The sequence below is a fragment of the Lentinula edodes genome (genome assembly GCF_021015755.1).
Source record: "Lentinula edodes strain Le(Bin) 0899 ss11 chromosome Unknown C8R40scaffold_6, whole genome shotgun sequence".
NCBI classification, from domain to species: domain Eukaryota; kingdom Fungi; phylum Basidiomycota; class Agaricomycetes; order Agaricales; family Omphalotaceae; genus Lentinula; species Lentinula edodes.
In genome coordinates this window covers 535750-555819 of record NW_025764312.1, presented here as the reverse complement: position 1 = coordinate 555819, position 20070 = coordinate 535750, and the positions used below count along the sequence as shown (strand labels likewise).

At 46.1% G+C, this 20070-nt stretch overlaps 8 protein-coding genes across 8 annotated transcripts; 3 read left to right on the top strand and 5 right to left on the bottom strand.

The window, feature by feature from the left end:
* Nucleotides 1-110: 110 nt before the first annotated feature.
* On the bottom strand, nucleotides 111-771 carry C8R40DRAFT_1038332 (uncharacterized protein; the record flags this gene model as incomplete). The annotated part of the gene is made up of 2 exons (XM_046223748.1): nucleotides 111-179; nucleotides 235-771. 2 exons carry the CDS (start codon nucleotides 769-771, stop codon nucleotides 111-113), a joined length of 606 nt encoding a protein of 201 aa, XP_046089676.1.
* A 77-nt stretch (nucleotides 772-848) lies between these two features.
* Nucleotides 849-1774, top strand: C8R40DRAFT_1263362 (heme oxygenase-like protein; the record flags this gene model as incomplete). The annotated part of the gene is made up of 2 exons (XM_046233862.1): nucleotides 849-1301; nucleotides 1361-1774. 2 exons carry the CDS (start codon nucleotides 852-854, stop codon nucleotides 1631-1633), a joined length of 723 nt encoding a protein of 240 aa, XP_046089675.1. The 3' UTR covers nucleotides 1634-1774.
* On the bottom strand, nucleotides 1775-3198 carry C8R40DRAFT_1263361 (uncharacterized protein). Its single transcript, XM_046233861.1, has 2 exons — nucleotides 1975-3198; nucleotides 1775-1919 (listed from the first exon to the last, which is right to left on the bottom strand). Exon 1 carries the CDS (start codon nucleotides 3031-3033, stop codon nucleotides 1996-1998), a length of 1038 nt encoding a protein of 345 aa, XP_046089674.1. The 5' UTR covers nucleotides 3034-3198; the 3' UTR covers nucleotides 1775-1919; nucleotides 1975-1995.
* On the bottom strand, nucleotides 3199-6060 carry C8R40DRAFT_1090127 (L-glutamine D-fructose 6-phosphate amidotransferase). The gene is made up of 7 exons (XM_046227468.1): nucleotides 5963-6060; nucleotides 5851-5900; nucleotides 5042-5693; nucleotides 4196-4989; nucleotides 3867-4143; nucleotides 3499-3811; nucleotides 3199-3433 (listed from the first exon to the last, which is right to left on the bottom strand). The coding sequence occupies exons 2-7, from the start codon at nucleotides 5890-5892 to the stop codon at nucleotides 3409-3411; spliced, it is 2103 nt and encodes a 700-aa protein (XP_046089673.1). The 5' UTR covers nucleotides 5893-5900; nucleotides 5963-6060; the 3' UTR covers nucleotides 3199-3408.
* A 1231-nt stretch (nucleotides 6061-7291) lies between these two features.
* On the bottom strand, nucleotides 7292-10606 carry C8R40DRAFT_772688 (uncharacterized protein). The gene is made up of 4 exons (XM_046236170.1): nucleotides 10507-10606; nucleotides 9887-10442; nucleotides 8164-9835; nucleotides 7292-8103 (listed from the first exon to the last, which is right to left on the bottom strand). Exons 2-4 carry the CDS (start codon nucleotides 10295-10297, stop codon nucleotides 7409-7411), a joined length of 2778 nt encoding a protein of 925 aa, XP_046089672.1. The 5' UTR covers nucleotides 10298-10442; nucleotides 10507-10606; the 3' UTR covers nucleotides 7292-7408.
* Nucleotides 10607-11151: 545 nt separating this feature from the next.
* C8R40DRAFT_1090119 (uncharacterized protein) lies at nucleotides 11152-12690 on the top strand. The gene is made up of 6 exons (XM_046227467.1): nucleotides 11152-11309; nucleotides 11366-11536; nucleotides 11590-11637; nucleotides 11738-11840; nucleotides 12021-12177; nucleotides 12236-12690. Exons 1-6 carry the CDS (start codon nucleotides 11169-11171, stop codon nucleotides 12489-12491), a joined length of 876 nt encoding a protein of 291 aa, XP_046089671.1. The 5' UTR covers nucleotides 11152-11168; the 3' UTR covers nucleotides 12492-12690.
* A 41-nt stretch (nucleotides 12691-12731) lies between these two features.
* Nucleotides 12732-15662, bottom strand: C8R40DRAFT_772447 (WD40-repeat-containing domain protein). Its single transcript, XM_046236169.1, has 12 exons — nucleotides 15372-15662; nucleotides 15289-15303; nucleotides 15130-15235; nucleotides 15013-15082; nucleotides 14894-14956; nucleotides 14778-14841; nucleotides 14216-14725; nucleotides 13916-14160; nucleotides 13666-13855; nucleotides 13425-13559; nucleotides 13317-13358; nucleotides 12732-13164 (listed from the first exon to the last, which is right to left on the bottom strand). The coding sequence occupies exons 1-12, from the start codon at nucleotides 15486-15488 to the stop codon at nucleotides 12889-12891; spliced, it is 1833 nt and encodes a 610-aa protein (XP_046089670.1). The 5' UTR covers nucleotides 15489-15662; the 3' UTR covers nucleotides 12732-12888.
* Nucleotides 15663-17349: 1687 nt separating this feature from the next.
* On the top strand, nucleotides 17350-19660 carry C8R40DRAFT_1037537 (major facilitator superfamily domain-containing protein; the record flags this gene model as incomplete). Its single annotated transcript, XM_046223676.1, has 17 exons — nucleotides 17350-17425; nucleotides 17488-17630; nucleotides 17686-17787; nucleotides 17848-17941; nucleotides 17994-18028; nucleotides 18090-18206; nucleotides 18259-18412; nucleotides 18476-18507; nucleotides 18562-18655; nucleotides 18710-18808; nucleotides 18870-18915; nucleotides 18970-19070; nucleotides 19137-19260; nucleotides 19313-19326; nucleotides 19385-19434; nucleotides 19492-19584; nucleotides 19634-19660. The coding sequence occupies 17 exons, from the start codon at nucleotides 17350-17352 to the stop codon at nucleotides 19658-19660; spliced, it is 1401 nt and encodes a 466-aa protein (XP_046089669.1).
* Nucleotides 19661-20070: the final 410 nt, after the last annotated feature.

Genomic DNA, 20070 nt, shown 5'->3' with positions numbered 1-20070 from the left:
TGGATCTGTTTCTTTACCTATGTGGTGCAACGACACCACAGCTGTGATGCTTCTTGTGAAAGCTGGAATTGATTGAATGACAACGATTATACTCAATAATACGCATGCCACTAGAACGGTAATTTTGTAGATATCTTTCGAGAAACCTTGAGAGGATTTGGTCTCTTCTTCAGATGTTGCTGGGAAAAACGATTGATCAGAGTCACATTTTGAGGAGAGTACATCTGAGCTCACTTTCTTGTACCTCCTGACGCGCTTGTCCATGTCTTTCAACAACATAGTATGGTGAGCAGCCCGACGCTCTCTGACCCGCTCCCATTTGTGTCCTTTGAACATCCTCTTCTTTCCTGTATACAGCCGTGCACCCAAGTCTGTTCCATCCGCCACCTTCAGCTTGAATTCTCCAATCCAATCCACAGGAAAAGCTAGCGTCTCATCCAATACCGCCAACTTTTGAGATGAACCAACAGTCGCGTCCAGCCTTTGACTCCAGATACTGGCAGCAGGGACAGAGAGCTTTGGTCCTGGAGGAAGTAGCTCGAGATTATTGGAGGCTTTAGCCTTCTTTATCAGCTCTGCCTGACGTCGCAGAGAATATTTAGGCGGGGCCCATCTTCCGGTTTGTGGATTTTTGTGAGGAAGAAAAGGATTTGGGAGAGGGACGCCAGAAGATGATTCAGAAGCAGGAAGAGGTCCAAAGCGGGAGATATGGCTCTGAAGGCCTTTCAGCTCGTGAAGACGAAACTTTTTGAGAGCTTGAACGGCCGACATGGAGGCCACGGAATGAATTCGGCCTGGCGGGGCAATTTAAGGTAAAGTGGGATTTCTGAGCGCTTATGAATCCGATTATCATGTCACCTTCCCTCACGAAATATCTCATTTCATCATCCACTGCAGCTTATACATCTGCCACTAAGCACTCCTTTCTCACAGCAGCAGGCAGCGGAACTCTTGATCACAATCTGCTCGCTCTCTGGCTTGCTCAGGACAGAATATACGCTGCTCACGCGTATCCGAAATTCATTGGATCTCTTATATCGAACATCCCATTCAATTCGAAAGATTCTCTTAATTCGACCCAAGAACTTCTCAACCAACGAATATTCAAACTTCTGCTGTTCTCTCTGCAGAATGTCGACCGAGAAGTCGGGTTCTTTCAGGAAACAGCACAAAAATGGGGTTTGAATTTGGAAGGATGGCCTGAGAGAAAAGGGACAAGAAACTATACGGCAGAGATGTCAAGAATATCAAATGATGGTGCGGTAGTCGACGGTTTGATCTTCCTCTGGGCTATGGAAAGGGTTAGTAAAGCTTGGACCTGAACTAGCATTGTTAGTCAGAGAAACTTATTTTTCCCCAGGTATATCTGGATGCATGGACCTACGTTCGAGATTTGACCAATACCAGTGCCTTATTCATATTCTCCTCTAAATCTCTAACACGAACAAACTCCGCTATCATTTCTCTATCGGACAACTGGAGCTGTCCAGAATTTGTCAAGTTCGTTGACGACTTGGCAGATCTGGTGGACTCATTGGGAATTCAACCAGGATCTGCAGAGTGGAGCCGTGCAGAGGAAGTTTGGGCAAGAGTAATAGAGCTCGAAGCAGACTTTTGGCCCACAGAAGTTTGAAGAAGAGGCTCGACTCGCGAAATGAACATAGCAAGGATTGCAAGATCAATACAAACAGAAATATGTACAGTAGGTACTTGTCACGTCTGTCAAAGCTAGGTGGAGTATATTCAAGGAAATGAGGTTTCTACATCAGCCACAACCCAAAGATGTTGATTTGATCGTGAGGATTCATTATCGGAAACCTATCGGAAACAATAGAACGACTATGTATTACTCAAAAATTTGCGTACTAAAATATACCATATCTACATTATATTCCATGCTTCAACTTGCAGTTGATGTTCTAAATCATTATCTTATTAGCACTGTTTTCCCATTCATTTTAGGTACGGACTTACAATGTCTGCATCCTCAGTGGTTCAAGGATCCGCATATTGGTGATACCGAATCCGGGTGCCACTACAACCTGCTTTATCCGAACTCGAAGGCGGAAGGCTCTTCAATTGTCGTATTTGCGATACGGATGCGTTCAGAAAAGACTGTGGATCTGTACTGCCATCTGAAGGATCACTGGAGGAAGAATCGTAATCTGAGTTATTAGAAGCGACCCCGACTCCAGGCTGGAATGGATTTGAAGAGCTGGAGGATTCAGAAAGGAAGGGCGAGAACTTTGGGTTCTTGAAAAGCTGCGAAGGACTGATGCACGTCACATTCGTGACCCCTGTCGTTGAGCACGGCTCTTCTACCCACATTGAAGCGATCTTTGCTTCGAGCTCGGCGATCCTGGAGTCCTTCACCTCCATTTCTTTTTTCAATTGCTCTGCCACGCTTTCTGCCGTGTTGCACCGTGCGCTAAGAATGCGTTTCTCAGCCATGTGCTTATTATGAGCGTCGAGGAGGGTGTCTATAGCTACAATGGCGTTCAATGGTTGCTTTTGGATCGTTGCTTTTTGACTCGTCGGAGAACACAAGGGACTATCGAGCACATCCTGAAAGGAGCGATGATTATCCTCGGAGGGTTGTTGCACCTGAGTCCATCGAGCATCCGCATCTACGTCGCAAACCAACCACAGGACATCGTTCGTATCCTTGCACAAACGTATGCCAATCCTCTTCAATACATCAATGATCGATTTCACATCTGTCTCTACCTGCTGCAGGCGCGCCGAGTCCATGTTGATTTTCCGTAAGTCTGGGTTGACTTTCTTCTGCACAACTTCCAGGTGTCTTTCGCATGCCCGCAGATTCTGTTCCGAAAGGATCAATTGATTTTGCAAATCAATCCTTAAGCACCGTTCATATTCGCGGGTAGCTTCCATATCCTTTAAAGCGAGGGCAACTTCGGCATCGTGCCAACGAATGAAAGCTTCCGTGCTAGTCTGCAGAGTCCTAGAGAGCCGTGGAACGCTAGCTGGTCCGTTTGCATGTTCCGCAATCGCTGGGATTGGGGTTGACATTTGTATAGGCCTAAGTAAAGATAGATATGGGATCGAAGATGGGAGTATGTCAGAACGCAATGATAAGACTGATGCAAAAATTGGTTGAACAGTGAACGCGTGGCGATGATAAGACTCGCTTTGACATCCCCTACTTTGGAGGATGGACACAATATCGTTGGTTAGAACGTTCAGAGAGCAGATCACATTGCAGGGTATGTACAGACAAAAACAGTAAGATAGTCCATTTATACGAAAAACCGTGCTCTATCGGGTACCCGCAAGGCAGCTCCGACCCACATTACTTAAAACTTGTCGAAATATGTAAAAGTACAATAATTTTCAGTCCGCTCAGAATCATACACAATCTCCACTACCTATGGTGCATTCATTCGTTTACTCGGTGGTGACAGATTTCGCCCTGTAAGAAGGAACAAAGAAGGATAAGCTACCATGACTAGAACGACAGAGTTGATCAAAACATACAAGTTTCTTGGGAAGTCAACATCATAGCCCTTGTTGACCGCGAGGTGGTAGCTCAACAGCTGCAACGGGATAATGTTTAACATGCCTTGCAAACAATCAACTGTCTTGGGTACGCGGATGGTCTTGGCATTTGCGGGAATACCGTCGTCGCCCTCGTTACAGAGGACAATGGGCTGGGCCTTACGAGCAGTGATTTGACTAAATGCAGACTGGACTTTGGGGTAGAGGGAGTCCTGGGTCATGATGATGATGACAGGCATATTTTCATCGATAAGGGCAAGAGGACCATGTTTTAGTTCACCAGCAAGGATACCTGATATCCAGTCAATAAAACTTGGGTGCGAAAATAAGGATGAAAGTAGGTTTACCTTCAGAGTGCATGTAACTGATTTCCTTGATCTTCAAAGCACCCTCCAAACAGGTGGCGTACTGGAATCCTCTACCCATCAACAACAGACTCTTGTAATCCGCCACGCTCTGAGCGAATTGCTGAATCACAGAGTCCAGATCCAAGACCTTCTTGATCTGAGCGGGCATTGAGTGAAGACCGGCAATGATTTGGTTACGACGCTCAGTCAGGGAAATGCGATCCTCCGATAATTGGAGTGCCATCATGAGGAGAGCAATGTATTGAGAAGTGTAAGCCTTAGGAACAGTCAAATGACAGGTCCTCACAAAAAAAAGTCAAGAGACAAACCTTGGTAGAAGCAACACCGATTTCAGGCCCAGCATTGATGTGAACACCACAGTGGGTCTCCCGGGAGATCGTAGAGCCAACAGTGTTGACGACACCAACGCAAAGGGCACCACGCTCCAAGCAGTATCTCAAAGCAAGAATAGTATCAGCCGTCTCACCACTCTGACTCAGAAACACACAGACATCATCCCTAAAGATCGGAGTCTTTCGGTCGAGGAAGTCGCTCGCGAGCTCAACGCTGACAGGAATTTCTGTGAGCTCCTCAAAAATAGCTCTAGTGGCAATACACGAATGGTAACTTGTTCCGCAAGCGATGAAAACGATACGTCTTCCACGACGCATGATCGGGAGGTACGCGCGCAAACCACCCAGCGTGATCTGATTAGTGTCAAAATTGACACGACCACGCATAGTATTGACCACTGATTCGGGCTGCTCGTAGATTTCCTTCTGCATAAAGTGATGGAATTTGCCTTTCATGATGGCCGCTATTTCGATCTCAAGGGTTTCGATGGTTCTTGTAGAAGCAATTTGGGCAGGGGTCTGGTCTCGGTCGTCCTGGCGGCGGAGACGGTGGATGTGCAATTCACCATCAGCAATGTGGGCAATGTCATTATCCTCGAGGTACAAGACCCGCTTGGTATGCTCTACGACTGCAGAGGCGTCAGATGCGACGAAGAATTCGATGGGTTGAGGAAGGCCATCCTCGGACATGAAAGCTCGAGATTGTGTGCGGAGGACTTTCGGGTTGGCAGATGGGGGCGCCAGCAAAGCGGAGGGAGAAGTCGGGTGAACTACGGATAGAAGTCAGGCAAAACGAAAAGAAAAGAAACTCAAATCACATACGAGTGTCAGCCTTAACATCCTTGCTATCCTGGCCTGCGAATTCGACATCAACAAAGTCGACCTTAAGCTTCTTGTCCGTCTTAACACCAATCAAAAGAGGAGAACCGCGACGAGCAGTGACAATTTCATTCGGAAAGTGTGTCGACTTAAAGACGAAAGCGAAGGAGCCTTCCAGTTCCTTGAGAACGGCCTTCACCAAATCGGTAAAGGTCAAGTTCTTCTTGTCAGCTTGTGAATCGTAGACGTATTTCAAAAGTTTAGCGACAGCTTCAGTATCTGTCTCAGATTCGAAAGTGAAACCTCTCTTCTGGAGTACGAGACGAAGCGCGGCACTGTTAGTGACGATACCGTTATGAACGACACAGAATTCGGCAGTAGGGTCGGATCGGAGAGGGTGGCAGTTGGCGACTGATGGAACACCGTGAGTCGCCCAACGAGTGTGAGCGATGGAAACTTGGGAAACAAAGGTCTTGTTTACATCAACATTGGAAGAAGCAATCTGCTTGCGGAGGCCAGCAACCTTGCCGACTTCCTTGAAGAAGATGACTTCACCAGGTTTATCGCCATCGACCCCAAGACCGGCAGAGTCATAACCACGATATTCCTGGCGAGCTAAACCTTGGCAAAGGACCTCTAGAACCTCCTTGCGGCTCTATCAACAAGTCATATCGAGATCAGTATTACGATATTAACGGGTAAACGAAAAAGAGCAGAATACGAGCAGCCATATGCATTTGACAAGAGTATTGGTTCCCAACGTGGACATAAATGCAGATCCCAGTAAGGGAAATTGTGCGAACGTTCCTCACCTTTTCCTTCAAGAAACTGCAGTAGCCAAAAATTCCACACATGGATGAATCTGTGACAACGGGACGAGCAAATCGATGAGCAATGAAAATAGGTCCATAGAAATTGACATGCCTAAGAAGAAGAAAGAGCTTTGAAATTGTAAAGATTTGAAAGTGGATGGAGGGGAGAAGAGCTAATAACTTCGGCAAGGTTCAATTTATACGTTAATGTGACGTATCGTAACAGTGTCACAAACGCGTCGCGAAAGCGGTGCCCGCCATGACATTACTGGAAACCATCATCGCCCAAAATTCCGCACTATTCAATCAGGTTACAGCCTCAAGATTTTCATCGAATACCATTCTGAAGTTTCGATGTTTAAGGATCATTATACAAGCCTTTTCCCTAACATACACCTTGAACATTGTCGAATGCAACTTCACGCGAATAAAAACTCGATACGATACGTACACACGTACTATGTATATTCCATGGTATTGGCACCGTTTCGTATCCTTTACGGTTCTTGTTCTGCTCCGATATTGCTCAAACACCGCTTTATTTCAAGGTCAAAGAAATTCAAATGACGCCACTTCTGCTTCAATAGTGCCAAGCTCGCGCCCTGCACTTAGTGCTTCAGAAGGAACGCGGGATACATAGGTCAAGCGTACTGGCCTGTTGCTGTACTTTCTCGAAGCTGAAGATACCATGACTCAAACCTCCGTCCTCGTTTACTCTTTGTTAACTTCCATTCTTTCATTTCTAGTATAATATCTCACTGGGATTCTAACACTTACGTTCTGCTCTATAGAAAGTGCGATTATCGTAGCACACAAATAAAATGCGTATAAACGTGCTGCGAAACCTAGCAGAGCTGCGGTGAGTTAACACCGTTTCCCATTGAGTATAATATTAATATAAATACTAAAATATCCTCTCTAGTCAAAGGGCGGGATGATGCATGATGGATCGTTCAAAATTTGTTCTCGAGCATACCGTGCTGTAAAAACAAATATACATACATCGGTCTCCTTCATTCAAAAATTGTCCGTGACTGTGCAGGTCATGCATCTTCGTCAGCTATAGCTTGTTCATTGCTGAATAATTTATCATGACGGTCACCAGTCGTGGCCCGGTCGCGGCCAAATTACTGTCAGTGCTACCCATCTTTATCGCGTAGAATGTTTGAAAGGGTGATCGGGACCCTAGCAGGTATGTAGCACTAATGAGAACTGGCGCAATCTCATTCTCTAAGATCAGTCTTCTTCGGGCACAACACCCTAATGTATCAAGCATAGCAAAGGATTCTACGGTGATGAACTACAACTGTGTATATGTGGATTGATGTTCTAAGGCTACAACATGGATTATGCAAACACTGTTTGTGAATACATAGGTATATCTTCAACAAAACTAAGGTACTAAGTATGGTCATGATGAGCAAGTTTGGATCATATAATGATTTTAAGCGTTAAACGTGAAGGGTTTAAGAAATGCAAGCTCACGTTGCACATATAGAGCGGTAAACGTCTTTCGAAACCACACGGCCACCGTCAGTCCATATGGATTCCAAGCGCACTAGTCTTCCTCTACATCCTCATCAACTCCCGTGAGATAACCTCCCCCATTCATGGACGCAGAAAGACCAGAAGACGAAGTCCCCATCGACTCCAAAACTTCCACAGCATCCAAATCTCTATCCAAATCCAACATTCCCCCATCTTTATAACAACATCCTTCCTGACCCTCATTCTCATTCTCACCACTACTACCACTATCTTCTTCAGCTTCACCCCCTATCAATTTCGATCTTAACCGCCTAACTTCCCTTCTCAACCTTTCCACCTCCTCGTCTCGTCTTTCCACTCTGCCTTTGAGCACTCGAATATATTCATTCCCACAAATTAACAGTTGTAACTTGCTCACTCCCTTATTCGGACCCTCCCCTACTTTAGGCGGACCCCTAGGAGGTAGAGCCCCCGGAAGAAGCGAGGCTTTTGCGAGAGCTATGAAACCAATCTCGTCATCTACAGCTGCAGTACCTCCGGATTTGGAATCGCCATCTGTTGGGAGTGGAATGGGCGGAAGGAGCCCACGAAGGTCATCGAATGTAGTCTTCAAGGAATCTCGACGTTTTTGTTCAGCAGCTTTATGTGAGGTCTTTCGTTCCTTGACGGGAACGATAGTTGTGGTTGATGAAGTGGCGGCGACAGAGGTTGAGTTCAGGTTTGAGGAAGGACGTAAGGACGAAGACGGAGGGGACGGATTGGTAGCTGAAATCAAAAGATTGAGATACTTCCTCAGAATCGAGGATGAAGGATTTATGAACGCACCAGGTAATATATGTTTCAAGCCTGTACTGTCGCCAGTCGCTGCACCACCTCCACCTCTACGCCCGGACTTTCGTGTCCCTGTCCCTGATCCGGGATCATTTTTGTCATTCTTCGCACCTCTTCCAGCACCTTTCGTGGCGGGCTTCGCAGCACCACCCGCAGCTGCAGAAGTCGAGGCGGGAAAATTACCTGACGCACCGGGCGTGGAGGAAGAAGCGGCTCCGTCAACGCCCGCACTTATACCAGAGTTATGATTTTGACTGACGCTACCTAGTCCACCACCGAGCCCCACGAACGAATTCCCAAGGTTCATGATACTCGCAGGGGTGACAGGAACCAGTGGTTCTGGTAACGTTGTACCTCTGGTACTTGTTGAAGGAGTGAATGCCGAAGCAGGTGCCGCAGGGGGTGGCATGGACAGGGAAAGATCCACAGGCGAAGGTGAGTCTCCCACAACTCCGAAACCAATATTTGAGTTGTCTCCATTGCCTACGGGTATTCCGTCGCTGTTATTATGAGTATGGCAATCACCGTTACTGACATTCATATTCGACCCCCTGAACGATGATCCCGAATTAGAGTCAACCAGAGGACTCGGCATACTGGAAAAGCCTGTTACGCTACTTATACCAGCTCCACCAGTCATCGCCATAGTCATGGGACTATTTGATTTTATGCTTCCTCTTCTCGCCCTAGTGTTCGAATTTGGGTTGATTCCTCTCAATAAGGGCGTCGAGTTCATGGACCTCGACCCAGAACTTGAGACACGTGAAGACCTAGAGGACGAAGTAGAATTGGAAGCAGAAGGTCGCATAGTATTAGGTGACAGGGATATCGAAGCTTGTCGCTTCCGTGACCTCCCGATTTCGTCTGAAGCACCACTAAATACAACGTCAACGTCGATATCGGGAGTACTCGGTGATGCAGCGCGTTTTAATCCTGCGTGAGTGTTAAGATGGGAGTGCATTTGATTTTGGTTACGATGAGTTTGACTTTGGTTCTGGGGATGCCCATACGCCTGAATTCTTCCATTTCCATTGCTATTTCCGGTCATTTTTGCCCCGAGCCAAGGACTCGTCAGTGGTGATATATCGAAGTCTAGTTCCGAATGTAACGGTGACGAAGGCTCGGACGACATATTCATAGTGTTGATACCACCGTGCATATTCATACCATTTTGAGAAGAGTGGTACGGGTTACCGAAGGCAATATGCGCAGGGGCAGACGCAGTCCCTCGATGAGCAATATAGTGATCGTGAGCTCGAGCATGACCACCCCCGCCTGTATTCGAGGTGGCATGGAACGGAGGTGATGATGCAAAATTGTTGCCCGTAACTGTACTTCCTCCTGCGCCAAATTGCGGATGCACTGCTGCGTAGCTACTAACGTTCATATCTAACCCGACGGGGTCGCGTGAAGGGAACACCGGAGTGTGGGAGGCCGCATTGTTTCGAGGATACGGATTTTGGCCGGGAAAATCGAGGGACATGATAGAGCTTGAGTCTATATCGTTGAAGTTGAGTAGCATCGGGGATACGAACTCGACAGGGATAGGTTGAGATGGTCGAATTTCGGTAGATGAACCTGGCGTGGGTAAACCGTGAAATCTGCGCTGAGTCTGATCCCGAGCTTGACTGTCCAGAGAAGTAGTTCCGCTATTGAGTAGCGCCATCTGGGCAATAAAAGTTTAGTGAGTGGGGTAAAAAGGTTAAAGCTGGCAGACCTGTTGCTGAAAAATCTGCTGCTGGATCTCCTGCAGCTGCTTAAGCTGCGCCAGTTTGAACTGTTCCAGGATAATTTGTTCTCTAAGCTGCCCTTGGCCCTGTCCAGCTCCGGGGTCCTCATTGTGGGCAGCAGGCTGCTGTTCACCATCGGAAGGATTCGAAGCCCTTGTATTGCTACCGAGAGATTGAAGAGCAGCCATAACCATTCCCATGCTGTTCCCTCCTGCTTCATTTAGAAAGGAAGGATTGAGATTCAGCGAATTTGAGCCGGATGGTGCTCCGTCTAGTGTATCTTTTTGCTGAGCCTGATCTGTAGGAGAGCCCATATGGTGCTGGTGGTCGCCTGGAAAGAACAGATCGGCGGATGAAGAAAGTTGATGGTCCTGCTCTAGTGAATCCATGGAATCCATTATTAGTCGAATTCTCGCCCCTAGGAGGATAACGGCAAGGCCTTGGGATGAAGGTTCTGATGTGCAGATATAATATGACTTTTGTAAAACTTGCGGTTAGGATGACTGAGGCAATCTTCACCTGCACGTCGCAAGTAGATGAAGGCTTAAAAGGAGAGGAAAAATCAGTTAAACAACGGGAATCGGCCCGATTAAGAAATTGCAGTCACAGAATGGTCACAGGCAAAGTCACAAAGTTCCATCCATTGACCAGGATTTGAATTCTTTTATCCTCTTCCTATCGACGACTCTCGTGTAAATATTCTCGAGATACCGGATAATTTATAGTTCCGGGCCGAATGAGTTGCGACTTACTACAACCAGACCACAACTACAAGATTCTCTAGCAGGAGGTTGTCTCCGCCCTAGCTGATGATCTTCCACCACATCGAACACAACGAATGCCTTGTTTCCACATGAGTCTGTATGAACAGTATATCCGGTTTCTTCAGACGTCGAATGGATCGTCGGTTTAGTCGGCTACAAATTTGCTTGCAATACATCTTATGACCGACTATGTATATGAAGTTTGGACTCTCAGTTGCAGAAGTACATGATTAAGGTTGCCATAGATTCGGAACATGAATTTGGAGAAGCACACATACACAATATCAGACTACTAGAAGCAATCTGCGGTGGAATTGAGGCTGAAAAGTCACCTTGAGTCGAGATACGGGTGAGTATGTATACTATTCCATAAATCAAGACTGGGAAGAAGATCGAAGGACTCGACAATGTCCACAGTCACCCAAGGTAGTGATATTTCGAGTCGGAGCGCCCTTGATCAAGTGGTAAAAGAAAAGATGGTGGAGTCTTTGGCGCTCATCCACTCATGGAGATTGGGCGGAATTCAAAATCCACGTGGTCATTTCCCGCTTCTATCCACAACCTCTTCTTCGTTACTCTCTACTCGAACTTTTCGCGCAAAATGTCAGCATTCCGAGCACAAAGAGGGGGGAACAAACCCTACAGTGTGAGACAGCCAGCCCTTCATACTCTTCCTCCGACTAAATTTCTATGGTTACACAGCGCCCACCTCGAGGTGATCTTAATGGACAATGGCTTCACGACAAGGCCCCTGGAATGAAAAATATGAATACCGACTCTCGACCTAGGGGACCATCCGATATAGTTGAGCAAAGCAACACCAAGCTCCTTGTCTCAAATTTGCACTATGAAGTCACTCCTAAAGACCTTGCCGTGCGTTCAATGAATTTTTCATTGTTTTCCAGGCTCAAACACCATTTGCATAGGCCATCTTTGGACAGATTGGCACGCTCGTTCGCGAGCCATTGATTAGGGTACGATAATCCGACTAGCACCCAACTCTTTGCTTGAAAAGCCAACCAAACGAATGATTCAATTTCTCCTTCTGTGGTTTTTTACATTCCAAAAATCAAGTACGACCGCAGTGGAAGATCAACAGGAAACGCCATCGTGTTTTACGAGACAGCCGCTGAGGCAACCAAAGGCAAGAAAACGTTCGATGGGGTCCTAGCAAAAGGTGAAGTGACAGCCATATATATATTTTTCTCTGATCACTATTTTCTATCTCTTGAGACTGAATTCAATACCGAATCACATTTCTGCTACCTTCACTTTCTCCTCTGTTATTTCTTTACTTCTTTCTCTACAACAATTTGGACCCACGTTCTTAACGCCAGTATCCTCTCCTATATCCTAGGCCAACCCATGACAATCACCTTTGACACGGGCGGACCACGGCAATCTCGACGAGCTGTCAGCGCACCACACTCATCGCTGATCAACAGAATACAAAAACCACCCCTTGCAGATCGCCTTTCTTCCGACGACATACAAGTCAAGGATTCAGCTGGCCCGTGCGTTGATTTTTTTTTTTGTATTCTCTTCTACTCCCAATCTGATTGATCACCGCAGTGGTCCCACACGCACAAGACCCTCGCGTCGAGGAGGCCGAGGTATGCCTAGAGGTGGCGCCGCTACTCAACGCTCCGATCCAAGACCGAAAGCTTCCAAGCAACCCAAAACGGCAGAGGACCTGGATAAAGAGTTGGATGCGTTCATGGGAGACGCAGAGTCTGCACCGATTGCCGGTGCTTCGGCTGAAGCACAGTCTCTTGTGGCAGATTCTGCTATTGGAGCTGTTGGAGAGCAAGATGTCGAGATGGCGTAGAGAATGAATAACACTAGGCTTAGGATGAGATCAAGAGTGGGGGACACTAGTCCGTTTTACTTATACTAAACTTTCGGCCGATTAGTAGATGGTATACTTTCCTGTGCTTCGCTGTATTTATTTCTTCTGTGTATCTTACCGTCCTATTTCACCGTACATTGGTCGTATAATCTTTTCGATCGGCACCCGAGCACGGTGTAAAATTCTCATTCATTGTTGAGCCAGAACCAGATCATCTAATGGCGTCAATATCGTTCTCATTCTAGTCCAAGAAAGTTCCAAGTGGTCCTGGATAATATTTGGTATACATTCCTTGTGTTTAGTTCCTGAGTATTTCTACATTGGCTTGTCCTCTGATTGCACAATCCAGATTCCAATGCTACTACGTTCTCTCAACCTACGCCGCATGGAATGTAACTTCCCAAACCTTTACAGAGGCATCTGCCCCAGAGCTAACCAACTGACCTGTCTTTCCATTGGAGTTATCTATCCATAAAACAGCGTTAACACCTCTAGCTCCTGCATTCTTGATCGCGATATTTCTCAAAGGCTTAGCAACGCTCCAGATGTAGACATGGGTATCAAGCGAACCAGAAGCACAATGTTTGGAGTCAGAGGTCCAGGAGAGTGAATTGACACGGGCAGTGTGAAAAGACCAGCGAGAAGTAATGAGCTGGATGAAAAAAACACGAGAAAGTTGGATGAATTAGAAGTAAAATTTTCCAGAATGAGTCGAGAGAGTGAGGTTCGGATGCGATATTCCGAAACGGCCATTGCGAAGCAAGAAATCAATATTCATATATCTAAAACGACAGAAGAAATTACCTTCTTTTCCTTGATATCGAAAAGCGATATGCTACCGCTCGACTGAAAATTGTCAATCAAAAGGAGAAGAAAAACGGCAAGCAGCAATAGAACATATTGAGAACTCACATCACCCGAAGCAAGTAGATTTCCGTCAGGTGAGAACGCTAATGCGGACACAACGGCCTTGTTGCCTTGCAAAATCGGAACCGCGTCATCCTCCAGTGATTTACCATCCCATTGATACAGGTGAACCTTGGAGTCCTGGCAGGTGATGCGTGTTATCATGATGACACGGAAAAGGAAGAAGTAAAGCTCTAGTAACACAGAAGACTGATCCTAGAATACATATAAAATTCATCAAACTCACCTCTCCACCAATGGCAACCAACGACCCCTTCACTGCTATGGCACTAGGAGTGTATTTCGTAGAAAGGTCAAAAATTTTCTGATTTGACCTGATAACTTCAATGCTGTTTTTAATTTCCGCTACAAAGACAGAGGCATCATCCCCAACAGCTAGCGATTTGGGTTGAGAAGAAAGCGAGAAAGATGACGGTCTGTATACCTCAGAGTCAGAGTCGGTAGTACATAGATGTGAAACAGAGAAGTGGACTAACGTGAAACCAGTCCCGTCACTTCCAATCTCCCTAACGCAATCATCAAATCCTGCAGAAAACGCACTACCACCCGCAGAAGAGGAGGCCAGGCTAGTTACCAAGGTACTATGATTGACGCCTTGCATATGAGAAGATTCTCCTGTCGTTTTAGAATATGAAAGAACTCGACCATCGGCGGTTCCAGCTAAGAACGTGTCAGGCAAAGCTGGGACGGGTGCGATAGCAGTGATAGGTTTTTGGGGACCCTAATCGTGAAGGAGTGTCATTGCATGAAATTGACATTACATGGGAGACCCGCACTTGAATTATTCGGGAAGGCTTGTCACCCGTTCTAATGTCGAACACGTTCAAGTCACCACTCAACGACAAAGAGACTACATCAGATTCTCCGCTCCAGGTGTTACCAACTTGCTGGAAGCTTACTCCGTTCCCGACAGTCCAGGTCGTAATTGCTTTGCGAGTTTCGACGTCCCAAAGCTTTACAGTGCAATCCGCAGAGGATGTCACTAACGACTTGCTATCAGGACTCCAAGTGCACGCCATAATGCTGCCTTTGTGCGGGCTATCCGTGACTTCGTCGAGAGTGTCACCATTCTTCCCATCGTATAGGAATATCTTGAAATCAGAACCAACGGAGGCAAAGATATCCCCTGAGGGTGCATACCGAACGTCTTGAACGAATTTGGTGTGGGTTTTGATGGACTTGTCATACTTGTATGGTACACCCTGGTGGAAAATGATCCCAGCGTCGTCTCCGCCGGTGGCAGCTCTAAACGGACGCTGATGGCGAATCGATACGGCGTTTACTGCCTACAGAAAGTATATGAAGGCGGGATATAGATGCAGAGATGTCCAAACCGACCTTGAAGTGCCCACTAATCACCCCGGTAGAGGTTCCCGTATCCATCATGAAGGCATGCCCGAATCTGTGGTCGATGGTTAGTACAAGTATGATCGCAATCAGTTGCAAGTACGCACTTTTCTTTACCGTCTCCGACAGCAATGATCCTCTTACTTTCACCATCCCATTCTAGATCGTTACTACGAAAGGTGATTTAGTTCGGCAATTTATGGATAAGGGCAACTTAGTTGCATACATTCGACCTGAAATGACTTTGTATTCGCCTTTCAATGCGTGGTCTTCGCCCACAGTATCCCATACTCTGACTGATCAGTTTATTAGGGAAAATCTGTACAAAGCTAGCACATCGTACCAGTCCCTCCAGCATCTCCAGATGCGCAGTAGTATCCCGATGGCGAGATACGGGCAATAGTAGCATTTTGTATATGTCCGTTATACGAAATCGATGATTTGGGATTCTAGTAAGACATGTTAATATTGGTCGTGGGTGACTAGGAAGTCAAATATTGACCTTGAGGTCGCGTATCTGTGACAATCGGATGTTGGTTATACAGCCTTTACACCATGACTTTCCACGATGACTATGACACTGACCACGATGGTCTTGCCACTGGCATACACAATTCTATCTTTACTTGCACTGAGCTTCGTCGAGATTCCTCTTTCTGTCGCTGGATTGGAAGGAAAAATGGCGTATTGTTTGAAGGACATGGTGAAGATGATGGTTAAGGAGAAAGTTGAATGCGCTGCAGTGGCAAAGTACAGCCCTAACGCGAGAACTTTCCCTGGATCTTCGAGGAAGACAATATCCAGCCTTCATTGTCGTATTTGACCCTTTGTCAACTTTTCCATGAAAGTCGGCAAGCGGAAATGACTTGATAAGGTAGCTTTGTCTGACTTGTACTAATACTCAACGTGGACTTCTACTGACCGCCCCCTCAATATCAATGGCGAGCTGGGCGACACTGTTTAATATCAACAAGAACAAGCTGCCTTCTGATGTTAGAATACCCTCAGTGGTTCGGCCTATAAAAGTTCTATCAATTGACTTTCCCAACAATCCCCTCTCGCGAAAGGTGGCAGTCGCAGGTATCACGGTAACATTAATATTGTTCCTCACCCCCTCAACAACAATCGAAGTCAATATATATGTATATTTATATGACCAGATGAATCACCCTCGCGCTCGTCACGGTCATTTCGGTGGTCGCTGAGCCTCCTCAGTACCAGGTAGGCAAGGCTATGCTAACTGTGACTGCGAGACTCTGACGTCGTCCTAGCATCCATGACATTGATCTGGGTGTACTGGATCCATGATTAATCTATGCCCATCGTTGTACTACTACAGATACTCTAGGGATCACCAGGGATTGCCACCACCAACATCCCTCACAGAACTCAAAGTTGGTTAAAGTCAGCCGAAGGGCGATATATGATCCTCCTGCAAAATACTCGAACAAGACCAAGATTTTCTTTAGCCCACCATATTTGCTCGAACAGTACTAGGCTCAAAAACACAAACTATATAATACTGATAGTTCTTTGACCCTCTTTTCGCACTAAGTATTGACGGTAGGCTTGTTTTCCTATTTTTCTGTACGAGCGCTCCGAAATATCTATGACACAGTTGCATACGAAAACGGGACCGGCGCACATCTGGTGCCTATGTATGTATGGAATTTCAATCCTGTTACTTTCGGCCGATTTTTCTCATGCAGCTCAGTTACATACTTACGCCTACAACATCTGTCTATCAAGCCCCACCTTGCCCCCTTTCACGAGATCAGTAACCTGGTCAGTAGCAGCTTAATCTTGATAGATATTCAGGCGTTGTGGCTGGCCTACAGCGTCGTCGACGATATACGGGTAAGTACCGTATATACCCGTCCCGAAATGCTCAGGTATTGTATGTCTGGTTTTTTTAGATGCAGTCGTGTACGTCCCCGAAATTCTTTATACTGGGACAATCATTCATTTGGACAGTATGTATAGATTCATGTCACATATTTTTACTCAACGTTGATTTCGCATCCGGTATCACTGGTATTCGGAACGCCATACGACCATCCGTATCGTGAAGACTCGAAGGTTGAGAATACCAGACCCGTATGAGGATATACCCGTAATACGGGTAGATTTTGGAAAGTCATACCGGTTTGCCAGCATTATTGCCGAAGACGGTGCATGCCTTCGCTATCGGCCAGCCTCGCCAGGATCATCGATGGCTATATCTATATACATTCCCGAGTTCAAGTCAACATCTCGCATCGGCCGAAAGACTCTTCAGTGGGGGGTTTGAATCGAGATCCTGTCTTCCCCAGCTTACCCCGCAATTCACGGCGAAATTGAATTCATCAGATCCATAGCCTGTTACGTGACTGTAATCGTTGAAGTTTAAATACGGGAAGCCAGGTAAATGTTCCTTAGGAGTTCCTTGCTCCACTCATCTTCACTCTTTCTTCTGACAATGGCTTCAACTTACGACGGCAGCAAGGAATTCAAGGGTGACGACATGAAAGTAGAGGTGGCGACCGAAGAGCGAGCCTCGCTTGAAGCATCCGGGGCCTGGTTCATGGAAGAGAAAAGGCTCATCCGAAAACTAGATCGTCGTATCTTACCCATAGCATGTTTACTCTACTTGTTTGCTTGTGAGCATTTCTATTCCTGACTATTTATTGCGCACTTACATAACTTGGAAATTAACCTCCAGACTTGGATCGCTCTAATTTGGGCAATGCTCGAGTTCTCACTGGGACTAACGATGGGAAACCACCTCTTCCCACCGATGCACTCGGTGGTGACCCGACAGGAATCCTCTTTGACTGGGTCAACTCGGCATTCTTCTTTTCCTACGTTAGCACTGTTCATATCTACTTGACGTTCATCAGGTTCTCAATTCAGTGTTTAGATTCTTTGTCAAGTACCTGCCACAATTCTGTCCAAGTTGGTTGCCCCTCGCATATGGTTGGCTTTAGCTGCCATTGGATGGGGAACCTGCTCAACACTAATGGTAAATAACTTAAACCGCAATTGTAGCCACTTAAACGCATTGACACCATCTGTTGTGTAGTCCACCGGTTTTGATTTCGGCGGTCTGATGACCACCAGAGTGTTTTTGGGAATATTTGAAGCGGGATTCGGTCCCGCGATCCCTCTTTATTTCTGTAAGTTGAAATTGTTCCTGATTTTGTTGAATGCCAACGTTCGTTCCTGCAGCGCTTTTTTACACGAAGGAGGAAATGGGCTTGCGAGTATGTTCAATTCATGATCCTCAGAGCGATATCTGTCACTTACTTCAAGTTCCGCGTTCAGATGGCTTACTGGTTCGGGTTCGCAGCCGTTGCTGGAGCCTTCGGTGGGATAGTCGCGTTTGGAATACAAAACGCGATTCTGCCTTTCAGTAATTGGCGCCTTCTCTTCATTGTCGAGGTGATAGCGTCACCCAAAACCATATGCAATACATTCACATTTTGCATTCTAGGGATTGCCAGCCATTTGCCTGGGAATAATGACGTTCTTTTTCCTTCCAGACCGGCCGGAATCTACGCATTATTTAGATGAGAGGGAAAGAGAGATAGCTATTGCAAGAATGAATCGCGGAACGAGCGGTGATGTTGGAGCTGTTGTCAATAGATGTGAGCGTAATGGACGCAACGATCACAGACATGCCAAAGGCTCAACTACTTGAATTTACTCAGCTCATATCTCCATGGCATTTCGGGACTGGAGGGTGAGTAATTTTCTGTTGAGCCTATGTAACACTACGCGACTCACAGTTGTCAAGATCTATACTGGAGGAGTGATATACTTCGCACTCAATTGTTCTTTGGCCTCCACCTCCGCTTTCCTCCCGACCATTCTAAAAACACTGGGTTTTAGTAAGTTAGCAGATATGTACCTCAGAGTTGATGGAAATTTAACAATTGATATAGGTTCTGCCCGAGTTCAGTTGATGACTGTGCCACCATATGCTGTTGCAGCGTTTGTTATCGTACTAGGCTCTTGGATATCGGATAGATTGCAAAGTAGAGGTTTGTTTCGCGTTTTTGTCGAAAAAAAAAACCTTTGTTATTGACAGCTACAAATTTGAAGGCATTCCTATAGCATTGGCTTCTTTAGTTGGAGGCGTCGGATACTTGTGAGTCAGCGCACCTCACAAAGTGTCTTAAGCGGCTGATATCGAAATACATAGAATCCTTCTCTTTGTCCCGACTAACCTACACGCCCGATACTTTGCAACGTTCTGTATCACTAGCGGTACCTATACCAGCATTGGCATCATAATCGCTTGGTGTACGTGTCCTTGTGAGGTTGTCTAATCAAAGATATTCACTCGCTTGGTGCCGGTTTTCATCACAGTTGCGCATAATCTTGGGTCTGAAACCAAAAAAGCGACGGGCATCCCAATGTTCATGGCTATAGGTCAATGCGGCAGTATCCTCGGATCTCATCTCTTCCCAACCACCGAGGGTCCTCGATACATGTAAGTGCGATTGAGTTTGTCGTACATCCTGTTCTGAAGCACCCGTTTGCAGAAAAGGATTTGCGGGTAATTTTCTGAAAAAATAGTAGTATCGGAGGAAAACTTTAGCTGACATTGTCGCTAGTCTGCTGTGGCCTTGAAATTTTCGGGGCTCTTTGCGCGTTGGTTATGACGGTAAGCACACGACTTTAGCAGCTCTTCGAAATTGTGTACTGATGCATTGTATGTCAGATCTCTTACCGTCTCGACAACGCTCGTAGAAACAAGCTACACGGAGTTCCCAAAGAGGATGCTCGAGTGGATGTCGCAGAAATGGCGGACAAGGTCTGTCCTCTTCCGTTCACAAATAAGATATGACTTTAATCCCTTACAGGCTCCTACTTTCCGTTATATTATTTAAAACGCTTACGGTTCCAGGGAGTCCGATCTGACGAAATTCTGTATAAAACCGCATGACGTTTTAATAATAGTCTGGTAGAGCTACCTGTATTTATAGTTTGTTCTTCGCTGTATACTCACGTCGTAGAAATGGTTCATATAAGCCCTTATAAGCCTTCAATATTCAATGACAGAGGTTTGCAAGTTGACAATGGTGGCCCACATACCTCCACATACATACAGAACACCCCTACAACTCATCGCTATACTATACAATTAAACAAGGATTTGGTCCACAAGTAGTACTTACTTGCGATCAATAACCGCCATTTTAAAATCTCTAGAGAGCTTTAGAGACGAAGATCCAGGATCCAGCTTTTGATTGAAAAGATTTAAAAAAATACATGGGCCCGCGGGTCAAAGCGTTCGGTT